The following is a 15530-nucleotide window of genomic DNA, read 5'->3' as shown; positions in this document are numbered from 1 at the left end:
CAAGGCCTATTAGAATAACATTACACTTTTTTATTCCCTGCACTTATTTCGTCAATTACTAATTATTTCCCTTTTCCTATGCAACAAAATAGAAGCCGTAAAATCTTTGATTTAATGAAAACTTCCTTACCAAATAGATCCTCCAACTCTGCTGAAGGCTTATAGGTAATTTATCTACCCCAGTAGGCAATGACCTTTTGTGAATCATGAGTCATTCCTCACTCCTAATGAGATGGATCCAGATGCCATCCCACCCTCCGCATGGCCCCCCGCCTTCCTCCATCCAAGGGAGGCGGCACCGCTCTGCGCCCTGCCTCCCAACTTCTCCGAAGTGGGCTGTAATTAGTCCCTGCACGGTGAACCTGCTCAGGAGGGAATCATCCTCGTCCCTGCGCTTCCTCGTTAAGGTGGCCGAAGACTGAATATTCTCTAAATGGCCCCGAGGAAAAAAGGGTGAGGGGTGGGAGAGGCCAAGAAAAGTCTGATCATTGTCTGAGCAGTAGAAAGAACTTCCTGGTGCCTCGAGAGGCCTCTCTGCCTACTCTTCTCAAACCACAGTCGTGGAGAAATAACCTGGTGCTGGGAATACCATCTTGGACTCAGTGTTGTAGCAGCAAAGAGCAGTGCATACTGGGAGCCACGCCGTGGTCCTGTGGTCTCCCAGCACTTTTGACTGAGTGGATTCCAGTATATACGTTTATTTGTAAATTGGATTCTGTATTGCTGACTGTATATTATACACATGTATTGCTACTTATAATGTATTACTAATTATATATACATGGGGCACTAACTATATATATATTACTGTACATGTATATTTACTGTCCAGTACAATATAGTAAGTGCGTTATAAAGCAAATACAATAACAGAACAGGCATGAGATAAATAATAAAGATGAATAAAAGTTTTAATATCTTCTCTCTGTTTATTTCTGGATATTATAAATCTTCTGCTTCCTAGGGGTCCAGAGAGGGAGGAAGGACACTTGTGCTCTTCTTGGTCCTAGTAGATCACCACACGGCCAGAGTAACAGTGCTGGTGCCACTTAAACTCCCCATATCACATGTGCTCCCCACCAGTGTCTGCGGTGAAGGAACGGGAGGTTAACTGAAAGATCCAATGGTTTCCCCCACCCCACCTCACCCCACCCCTGCAACATGTTTTTCATGCTATGCTTTCCATTTACAGGAGCGGCCTTTGCTAGGAGAGTGAAAATATTGGCAGATGAACAGATCTGGAGTTCCTTCCAGAATGTCTGATGAATTCGTCTTCAAAAGAGGTGGGCAATGGTGGAAGGTCTAGAAACACGGCTGCAGGCTGAGGAGAGGTAGGCATAGGCGACCCCACTCTGGCCCGTTGTGCACAGCCTGAGAACGCCACACTGCCGGGGGCTCCCACATAGGCGAGGGCTTGTCCTTTCTCACTGCAAAGGCAGAAGGAAATTAGAAGTGGTCTTTCACTGGTGCCTTCACCAGAGGAACATCCACCTGAATGGAAGGGATGTGAACCTTGCAAAGGTACCAGCAGGTAGGGGGCATGGAGGGTGCATGGGGCGACATCAGTTGGAACATTTCCACACCTGACTTTGATTGCTTCTTGCAGCCACGTCTGTACAGCATGATCAGTAGTTGAAAGTAGCCAGCAAATCAAAGTGCGTAAAAAATCCAAACTTGGAAATGTCTGTTCAAGTGTTATAAAATTAATAAGTATATTCATATAACTAATTAAATGAGGTTACCTATTTTAAATGTACGAGGTTGAACAAAACAGACTCTACGTACTAATTTTAAAGATAAAATTAAATTTTTTTTTTCTGGGGAGGAAAGAAATCTAATTCCTTCTCCTAGGATATTTCCTTATAGGACCTGATACTCCTATTTAAATTCTAATAAAAGAAAGAGAGTCATGGAAAAATTGTGTGTTTTTTTTTTTTAATAACACATTCAAAAAAGAATTCCTTGATGACTTTGCACATTTGAAAAAAGTAAGCTACCAAGAATACTAAATACTTGAAGCTATGTTTTAGGGAGCTAATTTTCAATAAAAAAAATAAATAAATAAAACAAGAAGGAAATAGCCCTACCAATGCACAGTTTATTTCTAGGTCAATGATTTTGCTTTATTCACATGTCTGGGTGAGGCTGGCGCGTGCGACCTGCCAACTGAAGCCACTGCATTTGACACATTTCAGTGTCAGCTGTGGGATTTCTGCCTTAAATCTGTCAGGATGGCCCTGTGGCCACTTCTGCAAAAACCCTTGGGGACAAAATTTATTGTTATACCTCAATAGCTTTTTGTTCACCTCCAAAATAGGGGTCCAGGGTCATACTAATGATTGTGGAGAGACAAAATGCTCTCTCTATATTTTATTAAACAGATCTCTTAATAATTAATCAAATGTGAAAATTATTTTCCATCACTCTGACACTAAGGCTAAAGCATTGCAATTTTTTTCTCAGCCTGTTTCTTTTCCTTTTAAATTGCCCTCGGTAGATTCCCTCAGCTACAAAGCAAGTGAGTAGAGAAAGCCCAATTTACGACTTCGCTTTTTAGACCATAATCACCCCTCTGGGCTTCTACTGGGGAAGGGTTGGGGGGGCGGTTTGTAGGTTGTCAGATAAACACCTGAGAAGGTGTATTCTTGGGTCTCCCAGATCCATTGAGGGGCCATGATAACATGAAAGTCCACCCTGAGCCAGGCATCACGGCACCTCTATCAAGAGACGGCATTATTGGAATAAAGGCATGGCTCTTTCCCTCAACGAGTTTCTGTGTTTGGGGGAGAAGACAGCTTGGTGAAGTAAGAATCGCTTTGTTCATCTCTGGATGTGAGAAGGGGACACTGCATCGCTTACGAACTAGCCCTGAGTTCCGCTTCCAGGCATTTCGGCAGTGGCATTTGCTCTATTTTCATCCTCTGGCAAGACCGCTTCAGGAGCTGGGTGATGTCTTAGGGAGTCGGCCCCGCGTCCCTGACAGATTAATACCAGATAAGGGACATTGCTAGGGAAATGCACGGCAAGCAGTTCTTTTGACCTTTCCTTACTGAAAGGTCAGAGAGAAATTAGAGGTGGTCTTTCATTGCTGCCTTCCTCTAAGAACATCCCATCTGAATGTGTAAGATGTGAGCCTTGCAAACACAGGACCAAGCATGTGCGGGGAGGGCGGGGGGTGTGGAGTTTGGCTGATATTCACAGAGGGGGCTCTGAGGAGTGTGTGGGGAAGGGGGCGGTGTGTAGGTGCACAGCTGAAACCACTGAACTAGGTAGTGCGGGAGCTAAGTGGGCGACAGGAGTGGGTGAGAAGCGCACAGAAGAGCAAGGGCTGCCGACAGCAGCATCAATATTCTCCCTCTGAGCACTAATTACATTATTAAGCAAACAGACCAACACAGGGTGTGAGGGATGGAAACATGTATTTAGGACCCAGTCACTATCCACTTGGTTGTAAATAATCGTGTGCATACACAGTTCTTTCCCTCCAAAGTGCACAACTGGGCACTTTCCTTACTTTCTCTTTAATTTACTAAGCTTGAGAAAGGGACATATTGTTGCCATGCCAGCCGTTCTTGAAGGAGTCAGATCCTCTGTCCTCTGTGCTAGCCAGCTCTATCAGGTATTTCTGAAAGTGGTGGCCACAGCAGCCACCATCTCCCCAGAGAAGAGGCAGGATTCAAGAGGCACAGGAAATAGGCTTCAGGAGTAGCAACATTAATTTTCTTGGCTGCAAAGAGCATGTACTTGCTAATTAGACCTTTGCAGTATACGAGAGCCCAAATCTCCTTTGATCTGGCTAAATCCAGTCTAAAGAGGTGGGTGTAAACACAGGATTGGAAGAAACCAGGAACAACATGGAAAGGATTTGTATGCAATGGGAATAAATCTGTTACCAAAAAAAAAAAAAAAAAAAAAAAAAAAAAAAAAAAAAAGTCTAAGAGGAGCTTGCAGAAGGAAATCTGTGGCAGGCTGAGCCAGCCGGGTGAATGGCAGAGAGAATAGAGGCTATTTGAATACTGATGTGGCCCTCACTTTCTTCCATTTCCATTAATGACATGCTCATCAAGGGCAAACAATGGGACCGGCTGCCGGCGCCTGTCACAGTGTGTGGGTGCTGGGATGCCAGGCTGTCATCCCTGGGCTGCATTTAGAGACCTGCACGCTAATAAGAAGTGCTCTGTGCCGTCAATGCAGACAGGTGCTTCCGCGGCTGGGACATGCTCCATTCCCTTCCCCCTGAAACCCTCCTCTCCCAGCCCCCCTGACAGACACCATGAAATGCACAAATTAACAGCCCCATCATGTTGGGCTGCTGCTGCCTGCGGTGAAAGCAGAAAATCAAGTTGTCACCCAGGGTGCAGTGATAAAGCCACAGCCTCATTTCTCTGTTGGTGCCCTATAATAGCAAATGCCAGACAGCTGGATGGATGGGAGGCTTTAGATTAAGGCCTTGATGCACTCTGGCCAGAGAATTAGTAGTTGCTGTTTCCATGTGGATATTCTGTTCAAAACAAACATCTGGAGAAAGCAAAGTTTCCTAGGGCAGAGTACCCTTGGCTTCTTCTGGAATCAAAGAAAACAACCAAAAGAGAGTGGTGTTGCCTTTCAAACAATCCCAGTTAAGATTCTGACTGTGCATTTGCTCAGAACTTTATCAAGGACTTAGAGCTACGCAAAGGTTACCAAGTAAGCAGAGTCCAGTGCTGAGGCCAATCTCGAAGCAGAGAACAGTTCCTGGGTCCAAACAGGGCCTTGGGCTACTTCACCTCCCAGTCAGCAAGTTTCCTGATAGACTCGTTCTTCCGAATTTGTAGACCCCTTAAGTGCTCTCTGCCTGAGGCTGCCCCCCGCCCAACCCCCGAGCTGTTCTGCTCCTCAGTACACGTCATCATAGACTGAAGCTACTTGTCATGAAATAATAGATACGAAGCACACTGCTCCCCTGGCACCACAGCCAGTTGGCTCTAAGTTTCTGGTGGCCTGACCGAGCCTCGGCTGACATGGCTGAGCATGCAAAAGGCAAGAAATGGAGGGGCCTGAGCCCTTCAGACTCCAAGGAGTTTAATGACATAATGGCCTGAGAACTTCAACATAAAACAGGAAGAGCAACTAACGAAACTTACAACATAAAACCCCCCTCCTGTCATTTTTATAGTAACAGTAAAACACTTTATTGAATTTATGAGCTACATAATGACTATGAAGAATGTAAGTTGAATTAGAACCAACTCAGAAGTATAATATCAACTATAACTATAAACCCTTTTCTATTACCCCATCCCTTCAGCTTTTTCTGTCCTCTTCCTTTTAACCAGGGGACATTGCCTTCCTCAGACTTACGTCTGAGACAGAGTTCACAACTTGCTAATAAATCTTGACTCTCCCTCCAAAGCTCCACGCTGATAAACCTCCAAGGGGGTAGACTCTCTCTCTGGGGGTGACCATTCCCCTCTCAAAGCCTCCGAGCCATTAAAATGCATTTTAGAAAAGAAACCAGTTTGTCTTTTCTTTGCATAAAGCCTGTCAAATCCAGAGGATCTCTGAGGATATACATCATGTATTTCAATATCCATAACTCCACACGGTAACGGCCTTCCCAAAATAGACATACTACAACCCCCTCACAAGTTTACGAGAAGCACCTCAGTCAAGGATTCAGCCTGTGTGTGGGGGGTGGTGGTGGTCAATTCCTAATGACTGGATGGGGGAAACGCAGATCACTGAGCTAAGCAGCGTGCTGGGCTGTGTTTTCTGTTTCCATTTCGCTCCTTAAGTCTTTCTGTTCCCAAAGGATTTTTTTCTGGAGGGGTAATAAAATAAAATGGGTGAAACAAAGCCATAAGCCAGTTAAGTCTGAAAGACATGTCATCTCATCTAAAAGGAAGAAACGGACCATTTCCATGCCTAAGGCTGACAGCAACGCCTGAGCTGGCAATAGTGCTATTCCATTTGATTTATAGAATAATGGGGTGACAAATGACGACAAAAATAAACTTTTACTGCACCGAACTGCTCCTTTATTTATGAAATTTGGCCAAGTAGTGAAATCTTTTATCTGCAAGTTGTAACATGGAGTGGGAGCGAGCGATTATGGTGTGGTAATAGTAACCCAGCGATGGAGGCTGAGTCAGTTGGAAATGGATTGAGGTAAAATAACTACCGCACCATGATAAATGTGAACAGCGCTTTGCTGACAGATGATCTAACAGGTGTTCATAACAACTATATAAGAGGATTTATTTATGACCAGCCACAGCCGCAGCACTGTAAATCAACTCCAGCAGCTGCACACCGCTGAAACCAGGTCCCTGATGGAGGAACGGTGCAAGAGCCCAAAGAACACAATTCACTCCAGAATCTTAATCATCAGATAACATTTTTTTAGGTAATTACACCACAGCACAGAAATCATAATTACTTTCAATTAGAAAACGGAGCTGCCCATAACTTTGTTTACAAAATATTTTCGTTTAGGCCCTGTGGTTTTGATGAGGCACGAGCAAAATGGAGGCCCCGGGGTCACGGAAAGAGTGCCCTTGGGTGTTGGCGAGTTCTGTGTGATGCCAGTATGAGGCTCTTTCATGACGGCTTCATTTTTTAAGTCAAAAATCAAGCCTTAAGTGGGGAGGATACTTGGTTTCCTCCAAATGTCTGCATTAACTTTCTGGGGGCAGTGTGTTTGGGTTCACACCTTACCCTTTCTTGTTCCTAACTTTACATGGTTAAATAACAAAGGGAATAAGCCTATAATAGTGAACTCAGGAGAAATGGGGAGTTTAAATTCAGGCTGAGGGGCCCATCTTTAGACAGCTTTTTAAAATTTGCAAAGGCAAAATGTAACGTTTTTCTTTTTGTAGGTGACGGTCTTAAGATTTCCTTTGTTATCCATGGAGATGGTTGACCCTACCGTAAAACAAGAGTCCTCATTCATCACACTACTTAAAAAACTAAAAAAGAGAAGATGCTCTTCTAAGAGAAACAAATCACAATCTCGGTTGAGGTACGTTTTCAGAGCTAATCTGTCTTCCCTCCTTCCCTCTCATATTATGAAACTCCCTCCTCGGCAACCCCTCCCAGGCCACTTAACGAGAAGGGTGGGCAAGGCGAGGCTTCCCTGTTCTCCCCAACCACACGTGCGGCACCTGCAGTCTGCACGGGCTTACATGAATGAACCCACCGGCAGAATTATCTGCTGGTCAGGCTTTCTAGACATCTCTGCATCTGAGAATAAAGATTCTCCTGCACTGGGAAGCCTGGCTGGCTCATTCAGTACAGCGTGCGACTCTTGATCTCAGGGTCATGAGCGCGAGGTCCACGTTGGGTGTAGAGAGTACTTAAATTCTTCTACACTTAAGCCTCATCTTTGGTGTCTCTGGCACTCAAGGCTGTAGATGAGAAAGCAGTGTCATTAAAGACAAGTTTGAGTCTGTTGTAGTAATTCCATATTTGAGTTCTGAGGGGTTAGGGTCTTCAGTGTATACATTTATGGAAGCAGCCAGGAATTACACGTACAAGTCACTGTGCATCAAACTGGCTCCAGAAAAAGACAGACACGAGGGAAGATTAGACATCACTTAAACGTACAATCACTACCAGTAAGTGGATACCAATGGAATTTCATGTTCATTAGGTACTCTGTAAATCAAAAACGACTCCTTTTAGAACCTGGAAATAACTGAAAAGCATAGGAAATACCTAAAATCCCCAAGGAAATATCTAAAATTGGCTTACAAGTGGGAGAATAGAACCAACAACGTTGATTTCTCCTGATTTCTAGTTCATTGGTTCCCAACCTTTTCCTGCCTCTCCACTGTTTCTAAGTGCAGCACAGCCCCACCCGTAGTATCGCAACCATTGGTTCCTCCTCTAAACTGCCATAGCACACTGAGCTGGAGACCTGGGGGCTGGTGTCAGGGAGACCCCGGGAGGGGAAAAAGGAGAAATGAGGGCGCAGAGAGTGGTGCAGGGGTAATGCCGCTCCCTGTACAAAGGTACATTTTAAGAGACGGCCTCAGTTGAGAACCATATATTCTTCCTTCTCCCACTCCTAGAAACTCTTTTCTCTTCTAAATGCCATCCAACTTTTAAGACCTAGCTAGCTTCATTGCCACAGTTGAACCTTCACAGACCTCTCTAGCCCATTGATCACTTCTTTCCCCAAATCCAACAGCTCTCACTGGTGTGATCTGACAATTAATCATGCAACTGCTTCACAACTCTTCCCAGAAACGAATTCAGCTTTCAAACAGCTGTGCTCCAAGTGTGTTGGTCAAGTGATCATGTGAAATCCAAAACATTTTCATTCAAACACTAATTTCACATGGTGGTTAACTTACCAGATCAGGTCTTAAAATAGTGCTTGCTCTGTAAAACAGTTGAAAAGTGGTAGGAAAAAAGTGACGTTACTAAGAAAGAAAGAGAGTAAAACATTCATTTAGTCATACTGAAAGCTATTTGTCAGGAAGGAGATGGAGACTGAAGATTCAGGAAAGAAATTTCATGATCCATTTAAGGGCATGTTTTTCTATTAAACACAATTTCCATTCATCTAGAAATATAACACTATCATAAACTTTTTTTTTCTGATTCCTGTAAAATCTCAAGTAAAGAGTGACAGTGATCATGAAAACTTTTCTTGAGGTAACTGGTCAAGTTGGAAGGCAGAAGGGAAGGAAAAGGATGATTAAAAAAAAAAAAAAGGCAGGGACGCCTGGATGGCTCAGTCAGTTGAGTGTCCAACTCTTTGATTTTGGCTCAGATCATGATCCCAGGGTTATGGGATCGAACCCTGAGTTGGGCTCCATGCTTAGCATGGAGATGCTCTCTTTCCCTTGGCCTTTCTGCCCCTTTCATGCTCTCTGAAAGAAAAAAAAAAAAATAAGCATGTGGTCAGAAAGTAATTGCCTTTCAATGAACTGACCTCCAACTGATGGAAGAGCCATCAATGGCTGGTCTGGTTAAACCACCTGTGTGAGGAGAGGGGAGGTGGAGGTGAAGAGATGGGTTCAGCAACTTGGGGGGGGGGGTGATAGTTCACTTAAAGCTATTTGACTTGGCACCCAAAGTGCGTGGGGGTGGGGAAGGTGAGCCTACATTACTATGTAAGCGAAGTTAGTTTGCAAACCAGGGCTCACTGACTTAGTGGAGTCCATACTGCCATTTCTTCATTTATTGCCAACTGGACTGTGGTTTCTTGAGGGGTATAGAACGCATCTTGTATTTTACTATACCCAACAGTGGTTAACTGCAGCTTTTCATGTTCCACAATAGACAATCTTGAAATAGAAAGGAAATAGTAAGAATTTGTTAATTTTGCATTATAACATAGGGCTTCTTACCCCCTTATTATGTGAAAAGAGGATTTCCCCCCTTTAAACACAGTCCCGTATAAGGTAAGAGAAGTTAGAGGAAACAAAGAAAGTCAAGAGCTTAGCTTTTCCTCTAGCTAGCTAAACTTTGCTTTTCAAAACCTTCCTTTATGTCATTCATCATTCTGGATTCTTGTCTTCTCTAATATATAACTTCTTAACATGAAACAGGTTACAAGGGCAAACTTTTCATAAGCTATTAGGAAGTTATTTAAATATTTGCAAATGGTAACTGGGAAGGGCAAGTATGAAGTACTTTAATTTGATTAAGTTCATTGTTATAGTCTCTTCAGAATAAAAACATTCTCCTTTTCTTATAATAAATAAAGCAAAGGTATTGGGATACCAAAAATGAGGCAATGTGATACCAAAAATGAGGCTCAGTCTGAAATACACTATGAGAGCCATTCTTCAAGATTGGTGTACATAAAATGTCCCATTAAGTGGACATTAAAATGAAAAAATATAGCTAGAATTAAGAATTCAACATTGACTAACTCGACTCAATGGAACAATTTAAAGATAATCATGGATTATGATAAAGTTAAAGGAAATATGAGGTAAGGAACTATGAAACATTGTACCAAAAAAGGAAGAACACCCCCCCTCCCCTGCCCTCCGCCAAATCTTTAACCTGGGAATTTTGTTATTTTTCTAATTTCATTTATATGAAAAATATTTTAATGGTATTAAGCTCTTGATGTTAAAATGGCTTCAACTGTTAGCATACCACATTACATTATTTAGTATACATTTTAAATCTAAGTTAGCTATCAAAAATGTATCTTATTCAAAAATAAACTTCTACTGAAATTTCCTTAATTTAAAAATATGTACCTATAAATGACCTATTTTCAAAGATAAGAAGTGCCCTAATTTAAGGAAAACAAAAAGCTGTCTACATCACAACATACATTTTCCCTCGCTTTGATGCATCAAGTGTAAATATGTTTTTCAGGAAATGGGTATTTATCCCTTCAAATTCTTTCTAACATTTCAAAAACTTGTTGACTTAAGGGGTACCTGGGCGGCTCAACTGGTTAAGCGACTGGCTTCGGCTCAGGTCATGGTCTCATGGTTTGTGAGCCCCACATCAGGCTCGGTGCTGAGAGCTCCGAGCCTGGAACCTGCTTCGGATTCTCTCTCCCTTTCTCTCAAAAATAAACATTAAAAAAAAATTTTTTTTAATTGTTGACTTAAAAACCCAAAGTTATTAAGTGAGCCCTGAGAAACAGGATTAATAAAGGAAGTGCCAACAGCTTGCAATTTTAAAGGTGTGTCTGGTGGCAGCATTGCCATCGCATGTAAGGTTCCAGAATGAGGTAGAACACGTGACTTCTGTAGCAATACTTCTCATCCAGATTAACTGCTGTATTTCAAGAGCAGCACAATTTAACAATCTTGTTTGCTCTCTCCAGCTTACAAGTTTGAACTGAAATAATTTTTCACATATTTTTTGTTCTTCTCAACATGTATATTCCAGGGATGTTTCATTATGGTTTTTTTTTTTCTCCTTATATATGTTCTACAATGTTTCCATCAATGCATATTCTCTACTTTTAAAAAATCCTTATTTTTTAAGGATTTTTGGCTCTACGGAAAGGGAAACGACTAGCATATACTAACTGAAAGAGTATTACCTTGTATCAGAAAGATAAATAAAATTTCAACCGGTTTTAAAGAGGTATAAAAATCTCAGAAAAAATTTTTCTGGTTAGAGAATAACTTTTTTTTTTTTTTAATGTTTTACTTATTTTTGAGAGAGAGAGAGCCAGCATGAGTGGGGGAGGGGCAGTGAGTGGGACAGATACCTGAAGTGGGCTCCACACCGACAGCAAGCGAGCCTGATGTGGGGCTCGAACCCATGAAATGCGAGACCATGACCTGAGCCGAAGCTAGATGTGCAACCAACTGAGCCACCAAGGCACCCCTGGTCAGAGAATAATCTTAATGAAAATAATCTTAACTTGTTGAAGTTAGCCAACAAACACTCCCGGGAAAAGTGCTGATATGTTGATCACGTAACAGGTTTTTAAAATTTCCAGAACTAGATTTATAGTGATTAGTTTCCAAAGGTGTTTCAGTCCACCTAAGTTGGGCATCAAGATCTATAAAGGAACAATGAGATTCAAAGAATTTATTCAGCAGGTGTAATAGGCCTTACAATCTGATCTCTACTAATCAAAATTGCACAGAGACATTTTATTGTACAACATGATGGATTTTTATTATTAAATATCCAATTTTTTTCTTGGAGTTAACTACTCTATAACACAACTAGAAAATCTACCCGGAGTTGAAAGTGGTTTTTCTTTCACTAACTAAACCCCATTAATTGCTTCTTTGTGAATATAACAAGCTATTTACTTTTAAAACAAATATTAGCATATGAACTTCAGGATTACACACACTCATTAAAAATGCAAAGACACATGTTATTCATATGCTAGTTTATTATTCATAGATGATTTCATGACGAGCATTGTCAATAACCACTTACAATACCAGGAAATTCACAGAACAAAATTTTGCAGAGATCTTATTGTTTCTGTATTTAATTCTAAAAAGTATGCTATTCCAATAGCAATAGTATTTTCACATACCCAGCTCAGAGGCCATTTAGATTGTTTCTAGGGCTAATTTTTGGTTGCGGTGGGAGGGAGGATGATTTCCAATGAACTTAAAACACCCAATTCATGTCCATCACTGTGGAAAAAGAGAAGGAAGAGGAGAAGGCCAGAAGAAGTAGCAAGGACAGAGAAAATGCCACAAAGATTCAAGAGTTGAGAAAATTGACAGTAAAATATATGTTCTTTGGTTAGCAAAGCGAAAAGGGGGAAAGTACTGCATACATGATAGATACACACTAGCATTCTAAAGCAGGAGACAAGAATGTCAAGAGTGTATTCTTCCCCCACTGCCAGATGGAAGGGCTATTATTATAAATGAAAGGCAGCAGTAGTGGATGCCAGGCACTTTTGTTGTGTGCCAGATTCTGAAGTCCAGATGTAAGCAGGTTACCCCTGGGACAGGACAGGCTTCAGCTCCCGCAGCAGAACAGAACCGATCACCGTTTTCTCGGTGTTGATGATAAGCTGTGCTGTGGAGCCTTCCTTCAGTTCCACTGTAACTAGCATCAACGACCCACTGTGCACAGTTTTAGCTGCAAACCTGAAGGAAAAGAAAAAAAAAAAAAAAGAGGGAGAGAGAGCTTTTATCATGAGGGAGGAAAAACGGAGATGGCATAAATTCAAATAGGTTTAAAACAGTTCTTTTTTTCTCAATAATTTCTTGCAGGTTCCCTACTGCCAAAACCCAAAGCCAAGCATTCTTCTGAAAAATCAATAAACTGCCCAGCACCATGCTTACCACAAGCAGGTAATTTCAGTGCGTCTTTAGAACAAAACAAGAAGAGGAAGTCTATTTTACTTATTAGTTTGAACAAGAGACTTATGTGAATGATTCTCCATTAACATATATTTGGGAATCATTCATTTGATATTTAATATTCCACCATGCCTAGGGTCACATAAAATAAACCGCTGCATTTTTATTTTTAAAACATGTTGAGAAAAGGTACTTTTCTCAAAGAGCTTGAAATTTTAAGTCCTCATATCTGAAAATGATTATGCAAGAAGTTAGATAATTTTATGTACATTATAAAACTTACGTTTCAAAAATTCATGCATGTTAAAATATTCAAATTCAGTCTCTAACGTTGATGATGACATATAACAATACCACGTGACAGCCAAATGCAACACCCATACTCCCTCTTTTTAAATTTTTTTTTAACGTGCAGAATGTTATATACTTCTTTTTGCTTTAGAATAGAGGAAACTTGAGGTCTAAGGCTCCATTACTAAATTCCAAGACATGAAGAATCTACTAATTACACGGAATTAAAAGCAAAACTAGCCTTTTAAGCACTGCAATTGACTGAAAAGCCGTTGGAGGCACAATGAACTTCTGTCAATCCTGCTAATTCATTCTGCACGCACAGTTGAGCCCCAGAGACGTGAAGGAAGAGGACGGAACCCTCCTAGGCCTCCATTTTCCACATGGAGCATGTTCCACACATTTTTTTTAGGGGGGTGGGAGGGGGTTTGATTGCAGGGATGACTGGAGAAAAACAAAGTTGCTGCACATGAGCTTTTGAAAACACTAACAAGTGTAGAGCAGGTCTGTGACCTGCTGTGACCCCACTTTGCAGGGCCAATCCCCTTTCCCCTTTCTGTATGACACGTGTCTGAATCTGAGCCATCTGCCTCAATTTGCGCAACATCTTCAGCCACAATGGCACCCAGTTAGCCCTGACAACAGCTCACAATACATAAAAATAAAACTGCCGCGCTGACAGCACGCTGCGGACTATTCAAGAGCAAACCAACTGGTCAGTGTCTCATGTCTGACAATTAGCATGGGCCTTGCGCAGAGCCCACGGTGTCCTCAGGGATCTGTTTAATTACCATCAACATAAAAGAGGGAGTTTATCAGGAGACACTCAGAAAAACTTCACTCCCAACTTAATTAAAATATTAGCCACTTAAGCAGGAAGCAGATTCTCTTTAAATGAAAAGTAATTTCTTCTTTGAGTTTTCAAAAATGACATCAAGATCTCATAACACATTCGATTCTTCTTTTTGGAAACCTAGCAAGCCATTTTTGACCTGAACGGAGTAATGAAAATCAGTTTTCCAACAGTAATTAGAATAATGACTCAAAAGCAAAACAAACAGGCTAATATGAAAATATTATCCACATTTTTAAGTTGCATTTTAACGTATAAGCTAGTGGGTTGTTGATAAAGTATGTTAGAAACCTTTGCTGTCCTTTATTTGTGTATTTTCTACAAACATGGAAAGCTACTCTCTCCAAACACATGGAAGACTTGTAAGGAATCTGACAGAGCAGTTTTCCTACTGTGAGAAGCAACTGTAAGTAACCGTGTGCTCTTCAGATGTCCACACAGGACCTAAGGAACTGTTTCCTAATCTCATCTTTTAGAGAGCACAAACAACACTGGCCCTAACATGACCGACCCCCTTTTCTATCACCCCTTCCAAGTTTATGCATTTCTTTTGTCCAAACTTTTGGGATTCTTCTGCTTCACAGCAGAATCCTGTTTCTGTATTTCTGTTAAACCATGTCTGTATGTCGGACTAGGCAGCTCTACTGTCCTACTCATTTATGTAACTTTTCTCCCCACAGATTTGATCATCACCAAATCTTCATTCAACACATCTTTCAACAGAGGTCTCTATTTCTGACAGGGTTATAATTATGTAAACAATAGTCTTATTAGTCCCTTTATTTACTTAACACTTGTGCCTTGGGACTGTAGAGAAGGAGATTATGTCTCAACAGGAACACAAAAGCACTTGAATTTCAGGGTTGCACAGCCCCAAGGCACATTTTATCTCTTTTGCATTAAAAACTTAGAATCGATGCTACACTAATACAAACTCAGCAGAGACAAATGTCAATTTTGATGCCAGTATGTTTACAGAGATTAAAATTAGTGTCTTGTACACGTTTTTGAAATCCTATTACCATAAAAATTCTCAATAGTGTAAAGATTAGGGGCAGTAAAGAAAAGAGGCATTTGCTTACCCTACAGTGGAAATATGCTAAGCAAATCATCCTAGCAATGAAATCTGTTAGCTGGTATAAAAGCTACTGCCTGTTAGCTAGGTCTCTGTGTTCTAGTGGGCACAAATGGTGGAAGCAATGTTTTAAAGCAAGAGACTAGAAGATCAGATGTTCTGACATTCTCATTTCACAGTTCAAAAAGGATGTATTTAATTGGAACACAGCATGATTACAACTGGTTTGTTTTGGTCCAGGAAAAGCAAAGCCACCCCCGCCCCAAATTTATTAATCAGTTAATGCCTGAACAGGCTATGCTTTAACATACACTGAAAAGACAGTTATGGAAAGAGTACCAGTTAATAAATACCACATAGCTTTTGGGTGTAAGAAACACTGGTTATAAAGACAGCTTGGGTCAAACACTTCTATGTTAAATTTAATGGCTGACATCAGAACTTCTGTGCCTGACCCCAAACGAAGATTAACGCGGTGACAAAACTTTTTCAGAAGATATGTGAGGTTTTCGATCACCGCAGTGATAACTGCAGGTACCATTTATTAAGTGTTTTG

General features: G+C 41.2%; 1 protein-coding gene and 1 long non-coding RNA gene across 6 annotated transcripts in view; one reads left to right on the top strand and one right to left on the bottom strand.

Moving 5' to 3' along the window:
• The first annotated feature begins 915 nt into the window (after window positions 1-915).
• Window positions 916-12971, top strand: LOC131511153 (uncharacterized). Its single transcript, XR_009261363.1, has 3 exons — window positions 916-1283; window positions 6858-7000; window positions 12666-12971. It is a non-coding gene; the product is annotated as an uncharacterized LOC131511153 (long non-coding RNA).
• Window positions 11804-15530, bottom strand: part of AP3B1 (adaptor related protein complex 3 subunit beta 1) — a 267617-nt gene continuing 263890 nt past the window's right edge. For 4 of the 5 annotated variants that reach the window (XM_058729003.1, XM_058729014.1, XM_058729032.1 and 1 more), the window contains one exon: window positions 11804-12539. In XM_058729003.1, coding sequence (XP_058584986.1) covers window positions 12386-12539 — 154 coding nt within the window. In that variant the 3' untranslated portion in view covers window positions 11804-12385. The remainder of the gene's footprint in view (window positions 12540-15530) is intronic. The other variant, XR_009261343.1, reaches the window with a different exon arrangement.

The sequence above is a fragment of the Neofelis nebulosa genome, chromosome 1 (assembly GCF_028018385.1).
Source record: "Neofelis nebulosa isolate mNeoNeb1 chromosome 1, mNeoNeb1.pri, whole genome shotgun sequence".
In the NCBI taxonomy this organism is placed as follows: Eukaryota; Metazoa; Chordata; class Mammalia; order Carnivora; family Felidae; genus Neofelis; species Neofelis nebulosa.
This window is presented reverse-complemented; position numbering and strand designations above follow the sequence as displayed.